This window comes from Mobula birostris, chromosome 3, assembly GCF_030028105.1.
Source record: "Mobula birostris isolate sMobBir1 chromosome 3, sMobBir1.hap1, whole genome shotgun sequence".
NCBI classification, from domain to species: domain Eukaryota; kingdom Metazoa; phylum Chordata; class Chondrichthyes; order Myliobatiformes; family Myliobatidae; genus Mobula; species Mobula birostris.
In genome coordinates this window covers 182,637,641-182,662,608 of record NC_092372.1, presented here as the reverse complement: position 1 = coordinate 182,662,608, position 24,968 = coordinate 182,637,641, and the positions used below count along the sequence as shown (strand labels likewise).

The following is a 24,968-nucleotide window of genomic DNA, read 5'->3' as shown; positions in this document are numbered from 1 at the left end:
GCACAATGACATCGGTGCCAGACCCGGGAGCAGAGGTTCCCGGGTTCAAAACCAGTCGGGTGCGATCCTGACAGTGCTTTCCAGCCATGTCAGGTTGAGTGTCGAGATCGCAACTTGACCTCATAAAATAAAGGGAAAAATACTGCGAAAATGTCTGTGTAAGGAGCGCCACGCCACACAGTCTCTCTCTCTCTCCTCGCCTTGTAAAAAGCCGTAAGACATCATCACGTATGCGCACATGCACAGACGCACATGCATGCAGGCACACGCCAAAAAAAAATCTTAAAAAAGAGAGTAGGTTGAGTGAGCTTGGCCTTTTTTCCCTGGAGTGACAGAGGATGAGAGGTGACCTGATAGAGGTGTATAAGATGATGAGAGGCATTGATCGTGTGGATAGTCAGAGGCCTTTTCCCAGGGCTGAAATAGCTAGCAGAAGAGGGCACAGTTTAAGGTGCTTGGAAGTAGGTGCCGAGGAGATATCAGGGGTAAGTTGTTGTTTTTTTTTTTTAAACGTAGAGTGGTGAGTGTGTGGAATGGCTGCCAGTGATGGTGGTGGAGGCGGATACGATAGGGTCTTTTAAAAGACTCCTGGACAGGTACATGGAGCTCAGAAAAATGAGGGCTAGGTAATTTCTCAGGTAAAGACATGTTTGGCACAGCTTTGTGGGCCAAAGGACCTGTATTGTGCAGTAGGTTTCCTATGTTTCTGTGTAACCTGCTATGATTTGTATGCCTTGGCACATGCACCGTGTGTCCCTGAAGCCCCCAAGGTGTCTGTGGATTTTCTTTTCTGTGGGTTCCCTCGCTTTGCCTTCCTGGTGGCACAGGAAATCGTGGCCCTTGTTGACCTTCCAGCCATCTCGTTTGCCTTGGCAGTGTGATGACTAATCATGGTAAAGTTCTCAATGAATTGTCCTATGTAACCATTCATCAATTCTGCATATTCATCAATGTTGTCACGACGATCATAGGTAGCCTCCTTGCTAATGTCTCCATATGTTCCAGTCCGTGCTTTCAAAACAGCCTTCAGCACTGAGGTGGCACCTTATGGCCAGTCCTGATCTCCCTGCGAGCTAGTTTAACCAGTGACCTGTATGCAGGGATTAGCAACATGAATATGTGGTCTTAGTCTCCGAGGTGACAGTGAGGGACTGCATTGTAACCTCCATGGACGTTGGTATAGACCAGGTCTCAAATATTCTCTCCTTCAGCTGCTAAGTTGAAATACTGATAGTATTTGACAGGACCATTTTTAGGTTTTCATGATTGAAGTCACAAGCAACCATGAAGAAACCATCGGGTGAGTGGCTTGGAGGTCTTCCCCTGCACTAGCGGGGGGGAGGGGGGAGGAGGTGTAAACAGCAGCAGTCACCATGGCAGTGAACTCCCTCGGTTAGAGGTCAAAAGGCCTACACTTGACCATTAGAAATTCTATCTGCGGTGAGCAGTGGGCCATTACCACCGAGGCGTTCACACAACACTTCTTATTGACATAGACACACGGGCTTCCTCTGCAGATCTCACCTGACATCACAGCACTTCTGTCTGCCTGAAAGGAGTTTAGGCCTTCTAACTGGATGGTCAAGTCTGGAGTGGTGTCCTGGAGCCATGTTTCTGTCATGACAAGTGTGCAGCAGTCTCTCATCTCACACTGGTTCAGATGCAGATAATTCAGTTTATTTTCTAGTGATCAGACATTAGTGAGTAGAATCATTGGGAGCATGGGTCTGCAAGGATCTGCTTCAAGTCTCATTTGAATACTGGTATGCATCCTCTGCATCCTCATGCACTGCTTCCAATGTCTGTTTCCCTGAGTAGCAGTAGCAGGCTGTGGTGCAGTTTGAGGGCCCATACCACGCTTTAGGCCATAACATAACCCAGTTTAAGCACCTTTATTACCCAGTTTACTAGTAAGGTCAATCCGCATACTTTAATGTTCTTTATTATTAGCAGTGTATTCTGATCATAGAAAAGATAAATGGACAACAAATTTCACCACTGATTGGAGAGGCCACTGCGGCCATGCACACCGCCATCTTGTGACTCAAATAGTTGGCACGTTACCAATGTATTTACCCAGTGAGGGTGATTAAAGTTCATAAAGCTTATTCCCAAAATTCTGCTTAATCAGATAAGATATACACTCACAAATTCACTACATAAAGCTATTGGTCAAGCAGAGTGCAATGGCAATTAATTGTATTATGGCAGTTATGCTTTGGAACTGAATTGGCTGCCATCTGTTGTAAAGCTGAAGTATTAATCAAGAAGTTTGATGGCCCCATTATCCTCTGTAATAACGTTCAAGTGTCATCTGAGTCCCAGACTGGAGCTTGCCCAAAACAGTCAATGTGCTGTGTAATGGGCAGAGCCATTCAACTTTGTTCTAAATTGTCTGCCAAATTTACAGACTTAACTTCAAAGTGTAATATCATTTAACAGTCAAAACTTTCTCTGCCCGAAACATATGACCAAATCAGGAACGTTAAAAGAATTCTGCAAATCTGAAGATCAGAGTATCCAAAAAACAAACACATAATTCACTTCATTAAAGCTAGTCACAGAAAGATCTATAGGTTTAGATAACGTAGTAAACATTCTGCAGTCATAATTTAAATACAAGACTAACAAGTCCAACAGTAAACTGCGAGAGAGAACATGGTCAAATCAATGAGTGAAGGAAAGCTGCAGGCTGCCTGGCCATGGAGCACAAAACTTTGTCCAAATTTTGAGATGTCTGCACTTGGAGAGGTGAGAGATCAACAACACCCAGAAAAAAATCTTAACAAATTGTTGTTGGGAAAGATCTCTCTGCCAGTGTTCAACTATAGAAGAATCTGTGAACATAGTTTCTATGGTAACACTTCTCTTCTGCGGAATAAATGAACTGGAGGTCAGAGTACTAAGATGTCCATTTAAAGTAAACTCAATGTATGCCCTGTGCACGCAGCACATATAATCCAGCTGCAACTACATATGGCTTAGTCCAAGAAGGTTTTGAACTGAGCTGGTTATTTTGACTGGATTTACCTTGTGGATGATTGCAGTTTCTCTGGGACAAGGGCTGAGTCTCCCTATCACAGTGTTTCACGGTATAATCTAGTTAAACTACTGCACAAGATGCTTATAAGAGTCTTAAGTCTTTACAGTTTGCAAACGCGCCCTTTGGCTTAACTCATCCATGCTGAACAAGGTGCCCACCCGAGCTCGTCCTATTTGCCTGTGTTTCACCCATATCCTTCTAAAGTTTTTCCATCCATGTACCTGTCCAATCCTCATTTAAACATTGTAACTGTACTCATTTCTTGCTCCATAAACCCCCACCTTTGTGAACAAGTTGCCCCTCAGGTTCCTTTTAAACCTTTCCCTCTCAGATTAAACCAAAGGGCCTCTTTTTCCTTACACTCCACTACTTGGTAAAAGGTTGGCAACTATCAACCCTATCTATGTCCTTCCTGATTTAATAAACTTCTGTAAAGTCATCTCTCAGTCTCCCTCGCCCCAGAGGAAACATTCCTGTCTGTCCCTATAATTGAACCCTCCCGTCCAAACAACATCCATTTTGTTTGTCCCAAACAACCCTTTTTTGCACTCTCTCTAGCCTAATTATGTCCTTCCTATAGCAGGCAACTGGAACTGCACGTTAAACTCCAGCTGAGTTCTCACCCAAGTTGTGTACAACTATTGTGAAATGCATGGCAATAAATTCATCAGTGAAGACCGGCAGGGGATCTTTACCATTTTGTTAATTTCAGCGGTAATGGAGCATTTGGCCTACATGCATCATTGAATGTCATGTGACTAAAGAGAGAGAAAATTATTCCAGAGGCAACTACTGCCTGGTCAGTCCTAAGTTGTGAACTTTCCCTATTTTGACAGAACCAATCTTGTACATGCCATCCTATGCCAGACTCATGCACCCATGGCATGTTTTTTGATCAGATTGGTTCATGAAGCTGATCACTTATAACCAGCAGAACATGATGCTGAACATTCAATAAATAAAGCAAATTGCGATTGGTGCTGCCAGAGTGACTTGTTAAAACATTAACTTTCAGGTGATACAACACTGGTGTTTCACATAATGAAATTGGAGGAACAAGGTAAACAGAAACAGTTGCTAGGGGATCAAGAACAAAGATTTAAAGATTAGTTTTATTCATCACATGTACATCAGACCATACAATGAAATGCGTCATTTTGCGTCAATGACCACCATAGTCCGAAGATTGTTTTGGGGGCAGCTCACAAGTGTCACCACACTTCCTGCGCCAACATAGCGTGCGCACAGCTCATTAACCCTAACCATGCATCTTTGGGATGTGGGAGGAAACCAGAGCACCCAGAGGAAACACACGCAGTCATAGATAAAACTTACAAACTCCTTACGGAGAGTGGTGAAAATTTTCACAAGTACAATATGTTTTACTGATTATTGAAGAATTAAAATATGGAAAAAATTCCAACAAAATATTGGGAAGCTAAGACTAGATTGGAGAAATAAAAGGTAAGATCAAGTGATTTCTCTGGGAATAGACAGCTTCCAGCATAGGGGGTTTCCACAAAGGTAAGAGCAAACTTAATGCATTCAGGGCTTTGTGCCTTAGATGAAGCTGGTTGCTTCCAAAGCTTCTGGCACTCAAAGACAGGGACTGAGGAAAGGAAATATGAAATTCAGCAAGAAACCTACATTGTAAGTGTTCACACATCATTGGCATCAGAAGATGGATTATACGAGTAAGAACACAATGTTTCAAAGGTCTTTCCTGTGTTGAAAACTTCCGGGTTCTATGCTTAACATAAAAGGATTAACATGAAGGCTCATCCTTTAAACTTAAAAGCCCAAATACCAAAATCAATGTGATGCCAAGGAATTTTCAATGTGATCCTAGATAAATCTTCATTAACTGTAGCAGGAAATGAATAAAAATGACAAGGAATATCAGAAGGGTGAATTGCAGAGTGGAGGTATCCACAGTTGTTGGGCTGAAGTAGCAGTGGCTGAGAGACAAACAATAAAATCAGTATTTGTATAGACAAAACCAAATTAAATGAGAGGGAACGTTCAAAATACATATGATGCTCTTAGATGAGGACTTAGCCAAACAATACAGTAAACTGGCACCATTAAAAAAAAACTGTACTGCATACAATTTTAACTATACCTTTGAACATTTCTAAATGAATAATTATCACCTGTTATCTCTTAAATTAAGAATCTCTTTAGAGATATATCCCAATATCCAGGAAGGTTTCCAGTCAGCTCTATGGCAACCAGCTGACATTCTGGTGAATGAAAAGGTTCAAGCAGATCACATGGGCTATAAAAGAACGTAATAAAGCTTTATCACTTGCTCAGATTTAGAAAGCAACAGGCTTAATTTTTCCAATGCATCCATGACAACCAAACATTTCTGGATACTACCAGGTCAAAACGGTGCAGTGGAAACAGAGATCATTTCAAGATATGTGAACCAATACGATTGAACCATTTCCAGATTTCAAGATTTCCAGTTTCTTGAAATGGTTGGGTCATATTGGCTTCTACTCAAGCAAATATCCACAATAATTAGCTTGCTTTTTGAACTTGATGAGTGTTTTCTGATTTTAATAGGCTATTGGTATTTCAATGTTACAACTGTGGGATTATTGATTAAACCATGACACATATGCCTATTAGTATTGGATTGGCCTATACTGGTGCTAAATCTATCATCACCTTGAATATGAAATTTGAATACTCATTTCCCTATCCCTACCTGGCCTACTTACAGCTTGTCCCTCCAGAGGAGCAATTCAATGCAAATACTTCAGCTCTATAGTTGTTATAGAAAACTGCACTCATCTACCTCTGAAGCCTTGCACACCTCACAGTACTATAATCCCTGATACAGGTCATGTCGCCTTTAGCAGTCTGGGTCCTAACTCAGAAAATCTCCTTCTAAACCTCTCCGCCACTCTTTCTTCAGTTTCTTACAGTCTAACACTGAGAAAACTTGTATTCATCTATCCCATTATCTGAGATGACTAGGGATCTCATTACTATATCAATGCTAGGTGGCTTTGTTACTCAACTTGGTGGGAGTTACATTCAGATCATTCACCTCTTCTACTTATCTTTAAATTGAAAACAAGTAATTGAAGTTGGTATTTATCAATAAATATTAATTAATTAGCTAACAAATGCAGTAGCCAACACTTCCCCTGAAGAGTTTCAAGGATATATGATTAACACCACACAAACTGTTCAGCATAAAACACAACTTATATCCAACTCTTGACAAATTGATTCTTGGGAAATATGTTTAATGCATAAAATATTCATTTTGCAAACCTTATCATGTCCCTGTAATAGCGGAAAATAGCTTTCAAATTTCAAGGACTGGTTAGAGCTTCCATGTAACATTTGGTGTAGTCAGCAGGATTTGGTGAGTGTAACAGGAGTTTAAAATGTTCAGGGGTAAGGGCAAGCGAGAGGACCCCTTGTGTGTGGAGTGCCAAGTCATGGGGTGGGCCGACAACACTGCTGGATTCGACAGTCTTGCCAATCTATTGGCAGACCACAGTGTGCTGGTGGATTGGGCAAATTGGATTCTCATGGGCAAAAGATTGGACAAGGTAGAGTTCCCAGACAAGAAGGGGAGTCAAAGGGGTGCCTTTTGGCTGCTGGAAGCCATCATAAAGCACCTGCACGAGATGATCGCACAGAAAGAGTAGGAGATAATGAGTCTAAAGAACAAGATGGAGATGTTCCAACAGCACTGTAACAGCATGGGGGAAGCTGCCTGGTCAGCATAGACCTGGGCCCCAGAGCTGGAAGACAAGGGTATGGAGATAGCCTGTCGGCTAGTGAAGGTGCAGCAGTTAGAGGCTGTCCAATGGGCTAATTGGCAATGATCCTGTTAAGGTCTGTGACAAAAGAACCAGTTATCAGAAGATTGATGCCGATAAGAGGACAATGGGGGAACATGCAAGGTGCTAATAAGAGAGAGACAAGAGAGATTACCGAAAGGAGATACGGTTCCGAGTATTGTCAGAGACCGGTGGCTTTGAACCCTGAACTGTTTGAAGTTTGATGGACAGGCGATACCCCAGCAGGGGATAAAAAGGGACAGGTTCGCTAAGGTAACAGACACACGACACCACGAGGTAACGAGACCCTGGAAGTGGTGTGCCCCCACAAGTTGCTGGGAGTTTTGGAGGTGTAGTTGCGGGACCAGCCATAGAATCACAGGGTGGAAAGATACGGTCGGGCGGGAACCCGGTGTGTGTGTCCGCCCTTGCCTGGGTGCCCGGTTCACCTCAGAAGAACGATCGTATCTGGAACGGAGGGGTCACAGTCGGTGACCTCAGAAGACATTACAAAGGGCTCGCCCAAAAGCTAACTGCGAGGAATATCGAAGGTCTGTTTGGAATCCGATTTGCATATTCATTCGTTCTCTCTCTTCTCCCCGCCCCAACGGCACAACAGCGATTACTGCGAACTGAACTGAACTAAACTGAACTGAACTTTGCTTCACTTGAAACTGATCATTTACCCCTAGACTGCGATAGAGCTTGATTGATCCTATTATCCTAGTTCTGTGTACATGTGTGTTTATTCATTGCTAACCTGTTGCATTTATATCCTTACTATTAGAGTACTGTGTTACTTATTTCTTTAATAAAACTTGCTTAGTTCCAGTAATCCAGACTCCAACTAAGTGGTCCATTTCTGCTGGTTTGGCAACCCAGTTACGGGGTACGTAACAGGTCCAAGCCTTGATGCTGTGAGGAGCTGACCCCAACATGTGGAAGGGAGATGGGGGATATCTGGCTTGATGATTAGGATGGGAAGGAGAGTAGAGCAGTGTCCCATGATACTCCCTCACAATAATCACCATTCCCCCTATGTACCCAAGACAGTACAGGCCAGACCTGTGATCACGCAATCCCATACTCCATATAGGGGGCTTTGGCCCATAGCTCCTCTGATCCTCATGGGACAGGAGGAAGACAAGGAACATAGGGGAAAGAGTACAATGGGTCCCTCCAAGATGACAGATATCAGGAAGTTCTCCACAAACAAACTGGTAGGTTTGGGGGATAGGTACAGGGAGAAGCTGGGAGAGTCTCTGACCGTGTGGTTGCTGAGTATATGGAATGAGGAGAGTACTGGAGTGAGTCTATGAAATAGAGAAATGGGTGCCCATGTAGTCAATAACTCCCAGAGGATGCCACTCACTCGTCGAGGATAATAAATCCTTCTAGGAATGGGTCAGGTAGCCTTCCTTCCTTGAGTGGGATTTAAAGCCCTGGGCAAAGTGGAGCAGAGTAGAGGAATGGACCAGAACTCCTTGCCAATGGGCTCTAATTATAGCATTATACAGTGATAGTGATCGACTGCCAGAGGTTTCTGAACTGATCCCTGCCATGCTAGGGCATTTGGTTATGACAGCACTTCCCCGCTTGAAAGTGCTGGTGCTGCATTTAATAGGACTGGCAGTCAGAGGTACTGTAAGTGCAGCCATACACTTTTTGGAAAGGTTGGAGTACATGTACCTGGGTCTGGAAGTGGGATTTGCAGACAGAGAGTGAGGGGATCCTACATGACCCATAAGGAGATGTTTCTAGCACTGCTTAAGGCAGGGGTCCTGAAGGAGCAGGTCGATAGGCTTCCCTCTCCCACTCTCTACACGATGTGGAAGGAATACTGCGAGGAAAAGTCAGGCAAGGGAACTATTAAAGGAGGGGGCTCGTCTTCTAAGCCCTCCCAGATAAGGGTTTGTTTGACCCCTCAATGGATCCCTTGTCTCAGGATCAGCGTTCCCTGTATCCCTCATCGGAGGCCTTACGAAGAGCAATGGTGGACCTCCAGTGGAAGCAGATGACGAGAGGCGAGTGGCAGCTGCCCGTACCTCTCACATAGGGATGGAGTCAGGGCTCCTGGAGTCATACTCGGCAGCCCTTTCTGCGTAGGGGGACTCAAAGCCTTCTCTACCCATTGCTTTGCGTTTGGAGAACAGGAACGTGCAGTGACGGGTGGCACTGTTGGGATACTGGTGCTGAGCACACAATCATTCCAGGTAGCCCCGACAGTTGGCGGTGTCCCCGGGATACAATTAGGGGTTCTGAAGGTTACCTTCTTCCCACCTTGGAGGTTATCCTGCGAGTGGTCATCAGACCACAACAGCCAGGACCCGTGACTGTCTTGACAACAAGATGGTGTCTTGTTGGCAGCATCTCCCAAGTGCATTCTGGGTAGGAAGGTGCTGAGGGGTAGATCCCTGCAAATAAGCAAGCGTCATTTTACCTTTGGGATGGCTCGGGGGAAGGTACTGGTGCAATCGGCCAAATGGGAGACTTTAGTGAATCCGCTCTCCTTGAGGGTGGTCAACACCAAGTGGTACCGAAGCCCAGAAGGCACCAAAGCAATCAGGGAGAATGGCGATGCCCTGTTGTGGGACAGAGTCATTTGCCCTGCCACTTCCCCTCTTAACAGCCCGGTGCAGACGGGGGATGAGACATGGTACATGACAACCAACTATCGACAGGTTGAACAAGCGTGCACCGCCCCTCACAGTAGCTGTCCCATTACTGAGGACACACAGATCAGAGAGTGCTGGCCAATGCTTTTTTTCTCATTCTCCCGAGTCCAGATTTACAAGACCAGTTCGACTTCTTCTGGGAAGGTTGGCATTACACCTTTTTCCGACCCAACTCTTTCCCCCCCCCCCCCAATAGGGTATGTACACTGCCCCACATTGTGCCATGGCATGGGTAACTCAAGCTTTATAGGGGTTACAGCTAGACACGTGCATCTCCATGAAACAGCATACTATATCGATGACGTGCTGTAACAGGAGCTCTCGAGGTGAGGTGGACAATGGATGAAGTGGTCACCTCCCTGAGGGAATTGGGTTGCTCTATGAAACACAATGATACAGGGCCCCAGTCAGTGGCAGTCTGGGCAGCAGGATAAACCAGACAAGACAAAGTGCAAGACCTTGAATGCGCAGTCCCCACCTCCAAGGAGGAGGTGCAGTGATGCGGCACTTTGTAGGGCTCCTTGGGTATTGACACCAACTTATCCCCTACCTGACCATGATATTATACCCCCGATACCATGCCTCCCACAAAAAGACTGCTTTCTAATTGGGTCTTGAGCAGCAAGTGACCTTCGATGCTGCTGAGCAGGCAATGGAGTAAGCTCTTCCATCAGCCCCCAAACGCTGTGGGATACCTTTTGACCTGCAAGTTTCAGCTACCCCAGGAGTGGCCAAGAGGAGCTCGAGGCAGCTGTTGAAGGGACATCCAGTTCCCTTGGGGTTTTTGATGAAGACTTTCTCCAAGGCGGTGACCTGATACACTGAGGATCCCATACATACCATGACTGTAGATAGAACAGCACAGATCAGGATGGCCACGTTGTGTTCTGAGGAGGGCCACAGTTGCATGGCAGTCTGTGCACACCAGGAACCAGGGTGGATATGACAAGAAAAGGGGCAGGGGCTCAAGGGGTGACACTAACTTATGGTGAGGCCAAAATGGCGGCCGTAACCTGCCCAACCTGCCAACATGTGAAGCCCAGCCGATAGCTGGCAGGTCGCTCGGGACAGATTCGAAGGGGTACAGGAGCTGGTCAGATGGATTATATTGGGCCTCTGCCACGATAAAGTAAAAGGCAGCATGTGCTGACCATGGTCAATAGTATTCCAAAGTCCTGGTGGCACATACTCGGGAATCTTGGTGGTATGTAGCTCGGAGGCCTTGTAACTAAGCTGACCAGGAAAACACAATAGAAGGGTTACAGTGCTTGGCATCCATGTATGGGATCCCCTGGGAGATTTAATTAATGACTCATATTTTGTGGGAGCTAAGGTCCAGGACTGAGCCGTGGAATTCGGCATTTTACGTGTATTTCACATCCCATATTATTCACATGCAGTGGGGAATGACTGAATGCATGAATGGGCTATTGAAGCAACAGATTAAACCATTGATCCCTACCCACACTCTGCAGGAGTGGCTGGGTATGCTGCAGCAAGCTGTGGACCACCTTGAACTCCCAGCCGGCGAGTCCAGGCGAATCCCCGACATCCCAACACTCAGCAGAATTAGACCCTCCAAAGCTCAAGGATGTGGAGCTTGAAGAGGAATCGGGGAAGATTTGGGTGCAGAAACCACAAGGGCCACTGGGATGGCGGGGGGGGGTTACATTGTGGTGCATGGATTGGGGAATACATGGAGGGTACCATTTACCGGGGAACCAGTAATTTCATGTCTAAATACCCAACGATTAGCTAGGGAGAGTGAGTATGTGTCTCCCTACGTGGCAGAATGTCGAAATGGTGGGCGCTGACGGTAGTGGTGAGGACACTGACCCGTGTATGGTGTGAGATCCTGTAACACGTTCTGGTGGATGGCGTATGAATATACAAACAGGACCAGCATATCAGATTGTTGGATTTGTACGAGGACTCCGACCCACAATGCCAAAGGGGGTACCATTGACATCAATCTCCTTTCATGACAAGGGAAAAGAGACTGTTTGAAGGCTTCACTGATTTGGTTTTCTGTTTTGGGGGAAAACAGGTAGCCCAGTAGCAGCCTCACCCAATCGTACAATGGCAGCCTTAAAGAACTTGAGCATTAGACCCCAACAAGGTGAGTATTTGAAGGCCTAGTATTTCCCAACTTATGACTTGTTTAATCCAAAGGTTCCTACTCTAAAAGTGATTCCCCAGCAGACAGGGATGGGAAAGGAATGTTGGTGGACATGGTATGATAAGCAAAGGTCCAACCAGTCAGCGGGACACAGTGAGTGTGAGCAGGAGCAGTATCCTGTGATGACCGAGACTATGCCGAATGTTGCTGTGAAGGTGGGCATTCCCTAGACATGCAGCCCCCAGGACTGCCTATGGCTTCCCGCAGAATGGGGCGTCTGCTGCTATCCGGGGGACATAGCACCATACATACGGCACCTCAGCAGCCTGAACAAGCATCCTGCCCACAAGCGTTGGCGCAGTAGGAGACGTATCACAGAGGCAGAGAGGTGCTGGATGATAGCCCTTCCCTGTATGGTACAGCCAGGCTGTCCCGGAAACCTTCTCGCAGAGAAAGGCAGCACTTGTGCTGCTATCAGTCAAGAACACTGCACCTACTCTCCTAACGAATCAGGGAACATCACTCAGCTGGCTCATTGCATCCAACAGTCAGTGGATGAGACAGTGGGGAGAAACCAGTTCCACAACTATTACAATCCAGGGGAAGCTGGTGGCTTTTTGGGGTGCTCGGAGGTCGGTGGACTACTGTAGTACCTTGAGTAGTCACTGTTGAGCTTACAGTACTGGGCGTTGCAGTTTTGTGTTTTCTATGAAGTTCAGTGGGGCGTTCACAAGGGTTATACTAACCTGAAGGCTAATTGTCATGTTGTTGCGTCTTTTGAGGGGTGGGTCGCAACGCGATAGGTTAACTCACCTGCCAGTCAAAAGCCACTTCTGCCGTGCTGGTCGCTGATTAGCGTGTTCAAAGGACGTGGCAGCTCTCTCCGATTGACTGGCTTTCGCACAAAGGCACCGGCTTCTGGTTGCAGGCACCCCAAGGTATAGGAAAGCAGTACACACAAAAAATGCTGGTGATTGTAACAGGCCTAGCAGCATCTGTAAGAAGTACAGTCGAAGTTTTGGGCCGAGACCCTTCGTCAGGACTAACTGAAAGAAGAGATAGCAATGCCCCTCCTCTCCTTCGTACCGCATCCCTTATTTATTATTATTTTTCCCTTTTTTTTCCTCTGTCTCTTTTTTCTTCCTCTGTCCCTGTCACTGTAACTCCTTGCCTGTTCTCCAACCTCTGGGCTCCCCTCCCCATTTCTTTCTCCCTAGGCTTCCCGTCCCATGTCCTCTCCCTTCTCCAGCCTCATATCCCTTTCACCAATCAACTTTCCAGCTCTTGTCTCTGTCCCTCCCCCTCCTGTCTTCTCCTATCATTTCGGATCTCCCCCTCCCCCTCCCACTGTCAAATCTCTTACTATCTCCTTTCAGTTAGTCCTGACGAAGGGTCTCGGCCCGAAACGTCGACTGTACCTCTTCCTATAGATGCTGCCTGGCCTGCTGCGTTCACCAGCATTTTTTGTGTGTGTTGCTTGAATTTCCAGCATCTGCAGACTTCCTCGTGTTTACCAAGGTATAGGAATACTGTGTGTGGGACACTCGGTCTCTTACCTGGAGGCTCCCTTCAGACTCAGTTCTGACCTGGGCTGAAGAAGCATTAGGAAGGTGTGCTGCAGATAGGAACGGCCATGTGCATATTTAGTTGAGTACCTGCTTGCAGAATGTTTAGTGTTGCAGTCGTGTAACTTGGGGGGAACTTAACACAAGTACCTGTTTGAGTTAGAAATGTTATTAAATATTTAGTGTTGTAGCTTCGTAACTTAAGGGGGCTTAGGTAAGTAATTGCTTGACTTACGTAGATGCTTAGTTGAGTGTTTCACTGTTCGTAAATAAATAATGTTCTAGTTTGCAATCAGGGTCTTCTCTCCCACTTACCGAATCTGCGAATCTGCTTCCCCATAGTACTCCAGCATCAAATCCCCTTGCAAGCTTGCTACCATACAGTACATGAATATCACGAGGTTCATACATGTGGGAAACTCAACAACCAAAAGTGATTGACTATTTCGATTCATGACTCATTTTCCCAAGTTTGATTTTTATCCTCAGGCAAAAACATAACACGATTGACCCTGTTTTCATGTGGACGCTGGCTATATTTTGAGTAGCAAAGCACTCCATTGTATTTGATCAGCATTCCTCCCTCTGTCAATCCAATCAATGTTAAAAATCAATGGCAATTTAATTTAATTCTCTGATTGGTCCTGTTAGTTGCAAATTGGCTGCTAAATTTGTCCACATGACAGTGAGTGCAATTAACTGACCTCAAGCACCTGCTGGTTGCTTGCACTAAAAAGGAAAATAATATTCAATTTGATCAAAATACATGAAGGATTAGAAATGCTCTCAAAATCACTATTTTTACTTGCTTAGCTCAGTTTTCAACACAGGCTCTAACTTACTTATCCTCTGTATCGTAGCCATGAATCTAACAAATAAAAATGATACTCTTGTAATAGAATCTAGCTACTTTTTATACAACACTATTATATAATTTTAGACAGAAGATAGTTCACTACCTTTGCTTTCTCCAGCTGGGCTTGGGCTTGGCGCTCTGCTTCTCTCCGTACTGCCTCCCGATCTTCCTCCAGAGAAACATCTGATTCAGATGGACGGCTGGTATAGGAGTCCGCCGAACCCTGCAGGAGCACATGAGAAGAATGTGACCTTTGTAAACGGCGAGTGCACTGCAGTTTGAAAGTCTTTATGTTCAGGGAGAGCCTCTGGACTTCTCAACGTGAACCAAATGATGAGGAATACGCTTAACTCAGGATAGCAAAAGGAAAAATAAAATTCGCTGGAAATACCGAATTATTATGCTTCTATCTCATCTCTCCCTCTTCCGAGTTTATTTATATCAGGCATTTCAATGTACTATTTTATACATACACATTTGGATATAACGATTTTGCATTGTAGTCAGCTGAATAAATTGTAAGATTACAAAAGCAATGAACAATAAAATATATAATGCATTGACAGAAACAATGTTATATCTAAAAGATTACTAAAGTACATTATCCTGATCCCCTAACTGGCATTTTACTTTTCCCTTGTACTGCTCTGCATAATTTGATTTTTTTCAGATAACTATTTGCTAAATTTGATAAGTTACCACAAATTCCTACCAGGCCTAATTAAAGATCACTCAGGCTCGATCAGAGCTCAAGCAATTATTTCAACCATGAGTTACATATTATTACCTGGGTGCTGGAAAAAGCCAGCTGTGTTTGTCAAACATCATCCACTCCCCACACCAACCACTGCTGAAAACAAATTAAAACCATTCATCCTTACACAGAGATCAGAATTCTTCAAACGTCCTCCTTTAGCTCGTTTCAGAATCCTTATCCAGGTGGCCTTCATTAGCCGGAGATCTCAGTGATTGTCCACAGTGGCTGTGCCCAGCACTGATCCTAAAAAAAGCTGACTGCCACTGCGTGCTGCTGCTCAATCAGCACTGCTTCACTTTTAACCCATCTTGCCTGCATCCTTGCAAACCTGTTCCTTTCATTTTATCCTCCTGTCTCTCATTCTGTAATGAGTCATTCAAGCAAGAAAACAAGACAGCCAGCTTATTTGAGAAATGAAGGTTAGGTGTTTTCCATAGTTGAGATCTTCAGTCACCACAATTCCCCTGGCACAGCAAGTTACCTCAGCTCCTCACACAAGCAGTAATGACAAGAGAAACAAAAAAAAATCAAGAGGAAATCTTTTAAAAGTCAAATATGGAATGTATTTACGGATATTATAGTGCAAAGTTCATTCCATCTCTCCAGGGAGACAGAGAAACTCGTCACATCAAGGAGCATGCTCAGTAGCTAAAGCTTTACGCAGATGCTCACATCATACTGTGATGTTCACCTTCTGTCAAGCTGCCATAGGAAATCTCAAGGGTACAGTATGAAAACAGCAGGATCCTTGTAGAGCTGTAACATATGCAAGGCAATGGCTTCATTTTTTGTCATATACCTGTTACCACATGTTCAAAACTATATTGCTAGCTTTCACTCTATTTTTGGGAACTTTAAATCACAGATATCATATTTTCCTGTCGCTGCCTAAATTAATAAGGACAGGAACAAGCAATGTTTATAAAAAACAAAGCTGCAATGGAAGCAAAGATGCTAGTCATATACACAGAATGAAAATTTAGCTGCACAGAAGCAGCTATGTTGGTTAGAAGTGATAATTAAAAATGGAAACATTAAGTTTTTCTGATATCCCAAGGGCATCAAAACATGGTTGAATTTAATGATTGCTATTAATACTTGATGTTAACAGGATGATCAATCGTAATCTTTAACAGCTTCAACTTGAAGCATACACCATTATACTTTAGGCACAAGCTGCTAGGAACAGAATCTGTTTTTCATTTTAGGCACCGCATCCCACCCACAAGTGAGAAAACATCAATTCCTTAGAGACAGAGTAATTCCAACTGACACTTTTCAACACAAATATAATGTTCTGACTTTCAAAATGAGAAATATAACAAATTTGCATTGAATGCCAATCTACCTGGCTAGACAACGCCAAGTTTCTGCAAATCTGTCAAAGACCAATTCAAAAGTTGACCATATTCGCAAGTACGTTTACGCACAGGTGCAATGAAAATCGTACTTGCAACAGCATCACCAGACATGAAAAACAAAAGCAAATTACACACAATTTTTACAAGAAAGGATACAAAGAAAGAAAGAGTCCACTACTGTGCAAAATAGTGGTACTGTTGCTATACTGAGATAGTGATCAGGGTTGTTCAAGAACTAAATGGTTGAAGGGAATTAGCTGTACTTCAACCTGATAGTATGGGGCTTCAGGCTTCTGATGGCAGCCGCAATAAGATGGCATGACCCAGACAGTGGGGGTCATTGCTTTCTCGAGGCAGTGCTTCATGAAGATACTGCATACAGTGGGGAGCGATGTGCTCAAGATGAACCCGGCTGAGTTGCGATGTCTTACACTCTGGCACAGTTGAATTACAGGGCACATCATGTTGCAACCATTTAAGACACTTACAACATCTGTAGAAGTTCAGCGACATGCTAAGCTTAACCTTCTAAAAAAGTAAAGACATCGCCACACCTTCCTTGTGATTACATCAGAATCAGGTTTAATATACTGGCACATGACATAGAAACATAGAAAACCTACAGCATAATACAGGGCCTTCAGGCCACAAAGCTGTGCCAAACATGTCCTTACCTTAGAAATTACCTAGGGTTACCCATAGCCCTCTATTTTTCTGAGCTCCATGTACCTGTCCAGGTGTCTCTTAACAGACCCTATCCAAAAATAGATCACAAGATCGTAATTTACCTTTGGTTTTTCAAACCAAATAGGCTTGATCCATAATAAAGGGTTTAAAAAAAAGATATAATAGGGCTTGCTAGAATAAATTGATTCAACCCAAAAAATTTTTGAAATTGAAACCATATTCGTAAAGTATATTTAACTATTGGATTATCCATTTGTTTATGCAATTTAGAAAGAGCAAAGGGAAGCGAAGTCCCTAAAATAGAACCCAGTGAAAACCCTTGTACATTTTTACATTCAAGATTTACCCAATGTGGATAATTAGATAATTTGAATGATTATCTAATAAATATAACTTGCCTAGATCCCATTTCTTTAGATATTTACAGATTAGAAACTTTTTAAATACTGTTCTTTCTACCTTTCCGAATCTATAGCCAACGGATATTTTGGAAAAAATTTTAGACTTAAATCCTTTTCAGAAAGGTGCAATAGCAACCATCTATAATTTAATTATGAAAATACATCCAGACTTATCCAATAAAATTAAGAATGATTGGGAAAGGGAACTTAAGCTTACTTTACCTATTGAAAAATGGGTCCAAATTCTTCAATTAGTTACGGTAATTCATCCTCTACATGTGATAAACATGCGCTGATACAGTTTAAACTAGTACATAGACCCCATATGTTTAAGAATAAATTAGCTCGTTATTACTCTCATATAAATCCTGTATGTGATAGATGTCACTCTGAGATAGCTTCTTTAACTCATATATTTTGGTCATGTCCTTTTTTGAAACAATATTGGAAAGATATCTTTGATATTATTTCAACTGTTCTGAGTATTGATTTACAACCTCACCCTATTACGGCAATTTTTAGTTTGCCAATGATAGAACCAAATCACTTAACCTCTTCAGCTCGTCAGATGATTTCATTTCTTACATTAATGGCTAGAAGATCCATTTTGCTGAATTGGAAAGAGATTAATCCTCCCACCACATTTCATTGGTTCTCTCAAACTATGTTGTGTTTAAATTTAGAAAAAATTAGAAGTGTCATTTATGATCCTTCTATTAAATTCGAAAAGACTTGGAGGCCATTTATTCAACACTTCCATATGATGTAATTTGACCTTTTCCAAACCTATTCTATTACTTTCAAATATATGGAGAGAGGAGTGGAGTTAATGACACTAATGGTCTTATTTGACATAACACAACAGCCCATGTCTTTTTCTTTTCTTTAGTTTAGTTGATTAGTATTGTTTAGATTAGGTTGTTTTGGGGGTATTTTGTTTTTTTTTCTTTTCTTTTTCTATGCTACTTCTGCATTTTTTTCTTATATTCATATTTTGTAAGATTTTGGGAGGTTTAATATCTGTGTGTTAACTGTTTATATTTTATATGCTAATTATTAACAATGTAATTCCAATAGCTTTGTATTAATATTATGTTATGTTTAACATTTTGATATTAATAAAAAAATTGGAAAAGGAAAGACCCTATCGTGTTCGCCTCTAATGGCATTAAATTTATTAACTGAGATGCAGCAGTACATTGCAATACATAATATAGAGAAATAAATAAGTAAATCAATTTCAGTAAATATTCACAGGACAGGTCATCCAATGAATTAACGCCCAAGAATTGAAAGCCGCCAACCCTCTCCGTCATTGATCAATCAATGTGGGCTGACGCACGTTTCCTTTCACTCCCCTCCTGAAGTCAACAATCAGCACTTTAGGTTTATTGATGCTTAGCAAGATTCTTGGGATGGATTGGAGGAGGGTTGTCAAGGTGATATTTAGACTTGAAATCAAAGTGGGTTCATGAGTCATAGAGAGATATAGTACCAGAACAGACATTAGAGTCTGTGACTACCATTAACCACCCAGTTACACTAATCCTACATTAATCCCTTTTTGATTCTCACAGTCCCATCAATTCCTGCCAGTTTCTACACACGAGAGGTAATTTACAGCAAACTATTAATGCACACTTCTTTGTGATATGATAGAAAATGGAAGCATTTGGAAGAAATTACAAAGTCACGGGAAGAACATATAAACTCCACGCTGTAGTTACGATCACAACTGAACAGAAACTATTATCTGCTCTGAGCAATTATAAGGAAGGCACACCAGCACCTTTACTTTCTTGGGACGTTAAGGAGATTCTGCACGTCACTAAACACTAACAAACTACAGTACTAAGGTGTACCATTGAAAGCCTTCTGACCAGTTGCATCACAGTGCGGTATTACAGTTCAAGTGTGCGTCCATATAAGAAGTTGAAGTAGTGGACTCAACCCAATATATCACAGGCATATCCCTCCCCATCCTCAGTAGTATCCACAGTATCCACATTTTGATAACGATGACCACTTTAAACTACAACTAGCTTTGCTTTGTCTTATACTAATTGTGTATAATTTATGTTTTCCTTGTGTCTGTAATGCTATATGCCTGTGATGCTGGTGCAAATTAAGTTTTTCATAACACCTGTGCAATTGGCAATAAACTCAACTTGAATTGACAATCTGATCCTAGAAATTGATTATATGACAGTGTTTATACAAGAAAGACAGCACTGAAAATAGACTTACTGCCGCACATAAGGTAATAACAAGCATTCCAGGGCAGCTTCATACCACTTTGAAAATTTAAGACACAACAGACGGTAGATTCTGGAATGTAGAGCAGATTGAAGCTGCTGGGAGAACTCAGAAAGTCAGGAAGCATCAGTAGAGGGAACTGGATAATCATCAGTTTGTGAGGAGAGTGATGTCTTGGTGTTTGAAGGTGAATTCTGGCAATAATGTCTTCTGCCAGGTGATTTGGACTGTCTGTCTGGAGAACCACCCCATGGGTTCCATTTCATCTCTGTCCTGCTGTGCCAGTAGAATGTTCCGGGCTGACCACTGTCTGATGGATGCATGGTCAAAGGTATTTTTTTTCTGGAAGAACCTCTCCCTGAAGAGAAGGTGGTGCAGAAATATCCAGCTATGACAGTGCAATGCAAAAAGGTCCGTTCTTTGGAAAAGTAAAGGCAGATAGAACCTCAGCACAGAGTGACACTTGGTGCTTGCAGATTGTGGTTTTATGTACAGTTCGATGCAACCCAGCACAATGGTGGGCATCAGGATGAGGGTAATGTTGGGCATGTTTTGATCCTCATTGTCCAGGGACAAATCCCCTCCTGTCATCCTGAAACATCGACAGCTCAGGTGACTGCCAGGATGGGCAGAGGATATGGCCCTCATTTTTGCCAAGTATAGTAGTGCAAAGAACACCTCACTCACTAATGCAGACGTGTACAAGATTACAAGAGGCATAGATAGAGTGGACCGCAGCTCTTTTCTTCCAGAATGGCAATGGCCAATACCAGAGGACATCCGTTTAAGGTGAGTGCAGGGAAGTTTAAGGGAAATGTCAAAGGTAAGTTTTTTTTAAAATATACAGTGAGGACAGAGATTTAAAAAAAACAAATGCCTGAATTGCACTGCCGCGTGAGGTTCAATAGAGACTTGTAGACAGGCATGTGGATGTAAGGAAAATGGAGGGCTATGGTCTGAGTAGGAGGGAAGGGTTAAATTGATTGTGGAGTAGATTTTTATTGGTCAGCACACATCTTAGGCTGAACAGCCTGTAATGCACTACACTTCTATATTCTAACTCGGTACGTCTGGCGGAATCAGTGGAGGGAATTGGACTGTCAATGTTTTGGATTGAGACCCTTCAGCTAGACTGAAAGATAGAGAGGAAAAAACCGCATGAGAGGTGAAGAGCTGGCAGGTGATAGGCAGGTTGAAGTGGGAAGATAGGCAGCGGCTGGGAGGCGACAAAGGGCTTCAGACAATGAAATCTGATCGGGTGGTGCATGGGAATCAAATAAGGGAGGCAGGGTGGTAAATGGGAGAGGGTGGAGGAGGGGGAAGAAACAAAGTCATGGGGGTAAAGGGTGGATGTGGGAAGAACTGGGTAGATAAGGAAGGAAGAGAAAAAGGGACAGAAGGAAGAGCAGGTTACCTGAAACATACAAATCGAATGCCTGGGATTTGAACAGAGTCAGGCTCACAACAGTTGAAATGAAGCCCGCATTGTTTGATGACAGCAAAGGCAGGATAATGAGGACTGAAGTCAGGACACAGATTCCACCCAAAAGGTACCATGAAAGTTGATCATCAAGACAAAGGATCGAGTCATTTTTTTTTATGCATTCCTGTAAGCTACCTATAATGGAACTAGATGTCTCATTTACATAGAATATAATTTTAGGAACCCTTCATGAAACTTCAGTGCCGTAAGTGAATGTGCATGTTGATGACACCTGAGGCCTAATTTAAGTCTGACCTTGGGCCTTATTGTTCAGGCCAGCATTCCATTAGTGGGCTTCTTACTGGGAAAGTTAGCATGGTTACCTGGGTAAAAATTCAAGGGGCCCGCAGCAATGATCCAGGGAAATTAATTCAAATCCCACCAGAACAGCTGAGGAACTTAAAATTAATGAAAGGTAATAAATGTTGAAATAAAAATTTAGAAACTGTAATTGTGACAATTCAACTTCTCAATCGCTGTGAAATCTTCACTAGCTCACTAATTTCGTTAAGGACAGTGAAGCATTCTTCAAATAACACCTAGAAGCAACACTTCAAATAACTCTTGAGCTGAGAATGTTCTTGCCTCCATCCCAACAGTTTCACCACAGTGCTAGAATGACACGTGGCTGGAAAAGCCGTATATCAACCAAAAACAAGGCCTCAAGAGCAGATGGTCTCTGTGCTTAAAAACCTGGCAGGGAGAAACCTTGGAGATAAATTAACAGCTCTTTCCCCACATTTGACAATCAGAGAGCTAGAGTCATACAGCATGGAAACAAGCCTAGTGGCCCATGTCAAAGCAAGGCACAGGAGTCTGAAATGCAGGTGTAACTTCGTCTTTACTTTAAACGACACACGCACATATCACGTGATGGTGTGATGATGTACGCAATTAACGTATTTTACATATAACCCATAATTAAATATTTAAAAAAAGAACGCTTTATCAAATTATACATATTTCATTTGCCAACCAAGATGCCCTTTAACGCTCTACGCATGTGCCTCAATTTGGCCCATACCATTTTCTATCTGTGTACCTGTCCAAATTTCCCAGTTGTTGTTATTATATCTGTCTTGACCCCGTTCCTCTATTAGCTTATTCCATATTCAGTCTGTGTGAAGCAGTTTCACCTCAGGTCCCTTTTAAACCTTTCCCCTCTTTCCTTCAACCTACGGCCTCCGGTTTTTCATTCCCTTTCCTTTGGAGAAAGGCCAAGTTCATTTACCCTATGTATGTCTCTCATTATTTTAAACACATGAGAATCAAGAAAAAAGACAAAATCCACAGGGATTCCAGCTGCTGCCTGCAACAAGAGTTGTCATTGCCTAGGTTCTCCACAAGCTTTCTCCTTGAATCTCTTTTCACCCATCCCAAGGACAATCCTCACTGCCTGATAACCAAGAAAAAGTGCAGCATCAACTACGAAGCACAATCTTTATTTTCACCCTTACAAGTGGCTATAACTTTTTAGAGTTGCGTTCTCTAGTTAACTGCGACTAGTGTTGCAACAGAGCTTGGTGAAGAAGGTTCCAGAAGCTCACTTAGAACTGTAACCACTCTGGAAGATGTCCCATTAATAAAATATCTATGTTAATAGCTTAAATTACCAACTACTTCCAGTTTCTTAGAGAATAACTATGTGGAGGAAACAAAGATCACTGAACAATCTGAGAGTGCAAAGTAAAGTCTTCAGTGAATGCATTTCTCCACCTCAATCCCTTGTAGGTGCAATACCATCATACTAAGGGGATAAATTAAAACAGCAGCTCAAGATTTCACATACATGACATGCTGCGGGTCATCAGTAGTGGCAGAAATGTATTCTTCCACATACAATAAAGGCATATGGCATCTCCTCTGGAAGCTAATGGTGCAATGCTGGGTAAATAGGTGGTATGCAAAGCAGGACAGAAACCGCATCAAGCATATCTGAAAATGCACTGACAACCTACTGAATGTACAACGAGGAGCAAATTTCATAATGAACTGTGCAAGCAACATGCTATTGACAGATCGCACAAATCTAATCAAGGATCTGCCCTTCTCACACATCTAGTCACAAATGGTGGTGAAATATTGAAATAAATGAGCAGAGGAGAAGGTTCAGTAAACAACCACGTCCTCAGACAGACAACCCACCACACAAATACAAAAGCCAACCTTAAGTGGATGATCACCCCAGTCTCTTCCTGACGTCCCCACAAGCAGGGCTTTGGCCAATCAATTCACTCTGCCTGATGGTGGCTGACAGCAATGTATTCCACAAAGATTATGGGCCTTGCAGAGCTGCATAGATATAGTGGTGAACTAACCGCAACTTTAATCAGGATACTCCAGCAGACATGCAATACTAGACAACAGATTTGGATCCATCCAGTTATATCAGTGTACAAAAAAGCAAGTTAAATTCAGCACAGCTAATTACCATCAGCTTCTCAACTCTAAATCGTCAGTGAAGTGATGGAAGGAGAATTTGGCATTGCTATAACCTGACACTTCTTGCTGGTGCACAGTTTGAACTCTCACCAGAACCACTCAGACCCAGTGCTCATCACAGCCACGGGCTGAACACTGATAATGAAAGATGAACTACAGTGTGAAATGGAGGTGATTGTAATTGGCAACAAGATAACACTTGTCAAAGTGTAGCATAAAGGAGCCCGAGGCATATTGAAATCAAGGGGGAGACTCTCAAGTTCTAAAATCAGTGATAACCAACCAATAAATCAAATGAGATATAATCGAGTTTGAGCTGTTGGGATAATGGAAATCTTTTACTCAGGAAAATAAGTGATCAAATTATCAAATGCAGAATAATGGAATTTACTGTATTTACCTTTGAAAGAGTTGTGAAGACATCTGACCTTTCTCTTCAGCTAAATCTAGTCAGCTCCATCTTGGGTACTAGCCTACAAAGTATCCAGGACATCTTTTCGCAGCAGTGTCTCAGAAAGGCAGTGTCCATTATAAAAGACCTCCAGCACCCAGGGCATGCACTTTTCTCACTGTTACCATCAGGTAGGAGATACAGAAGCCTGAAGGCACACACTCAGTGACTCAGGAACAGCTTCTTCCCCTCTGCCATCCGATTCCTAAATGAACTTTGAAGCTTTGGACACTACCTCACTTTTTTAATTATACAATATTTTTGTTTCTGCACATTTTTTAAATAATCTATTCAATATACATAATTGATTTACTTTTTTATTGTTTTATTTTTTTTCTCTGCTAAATTATGTATTGAATTGAACTGCTGCTAAGTTAACAAATTTCACTTCACATGCCGATGATAATAAACCTGATTCTGATTCTTGTAAGTTAACTAAGTTGTATATATTTCATTGTACATGAGAAACTATTGCACATTGGAAGAAAGAGAAACAGGCTTGACAGCTTTCTGCACAGCAGAAAGTTTCTATTTTCTCAATTGTTTCCCATGTTAATCCAGAAAACCATGAAAACCATCCAGGGATGCTTGGCTGCATGGATTCAGAATTGGCTTGCCCACAGAAGGCAGAAGGTGGTAGCAGTTGGAGCTTCTTCTGCCTGGAGATCAGTGACCAGTGGTGTTCTGTTCTGAGACTCCTGCTCTGTGTGTTTATAAATGACTTGGATGAGGAGGAAGGGTGGGTTAGTAAGTTTGCATAATGACACCAAAGTTGGTGATGTTGTGGATTGTGCAGAAGATTATCATAGGACACAACAGGACATTGATAGAATACAGAGGTGGGCTGAGAAGTGGCAGATACAGTTCAACCCAGAAAAGTGTGAAGTGACACACATAAAGGTTGCTGGTGAACGCAGCAGGCCAGGAAGAGGTACAGTCAACGTTTCGGGCCGAGACCCTTCGTCAGGACTAACTGAATGAAGAGCTAGTAAGAGATTTGAAAGTGGGAGGGGGAGAGGGAGATCCAAAATGATAGGAGAAGACAGGAGTGGGGTGGATGCAG

General features: G+C 42.8%; 1 protein-coding gene across 5 annotated transcripts in view; it reads right to left on the bottom strand.

Moving 5' to 3' along the window:
* Positions 1-24,968, bottom strand: part of LOC140195467 (voltage-dependent L-type calcium channel subunit beta-2-like) — a 331,456-nt gene that overhangs the window by 82,265 nt on the left and 224,223 nt on the right. For all 5 annotated transcript variants that reach the window (XM_072253796.1, XM_072253799.1, XM_072253797.1 and 2 more), the window contains one exon: positions 14,171-14,290. In XM_072253796.1, coding sequence (XP_072109897.1) covers positions 14,171-14,290 — 120 coding nt within the window. The remainder of the gene's footprint in view (positions 1-14,170; positions 14,291-24,968) is intronic.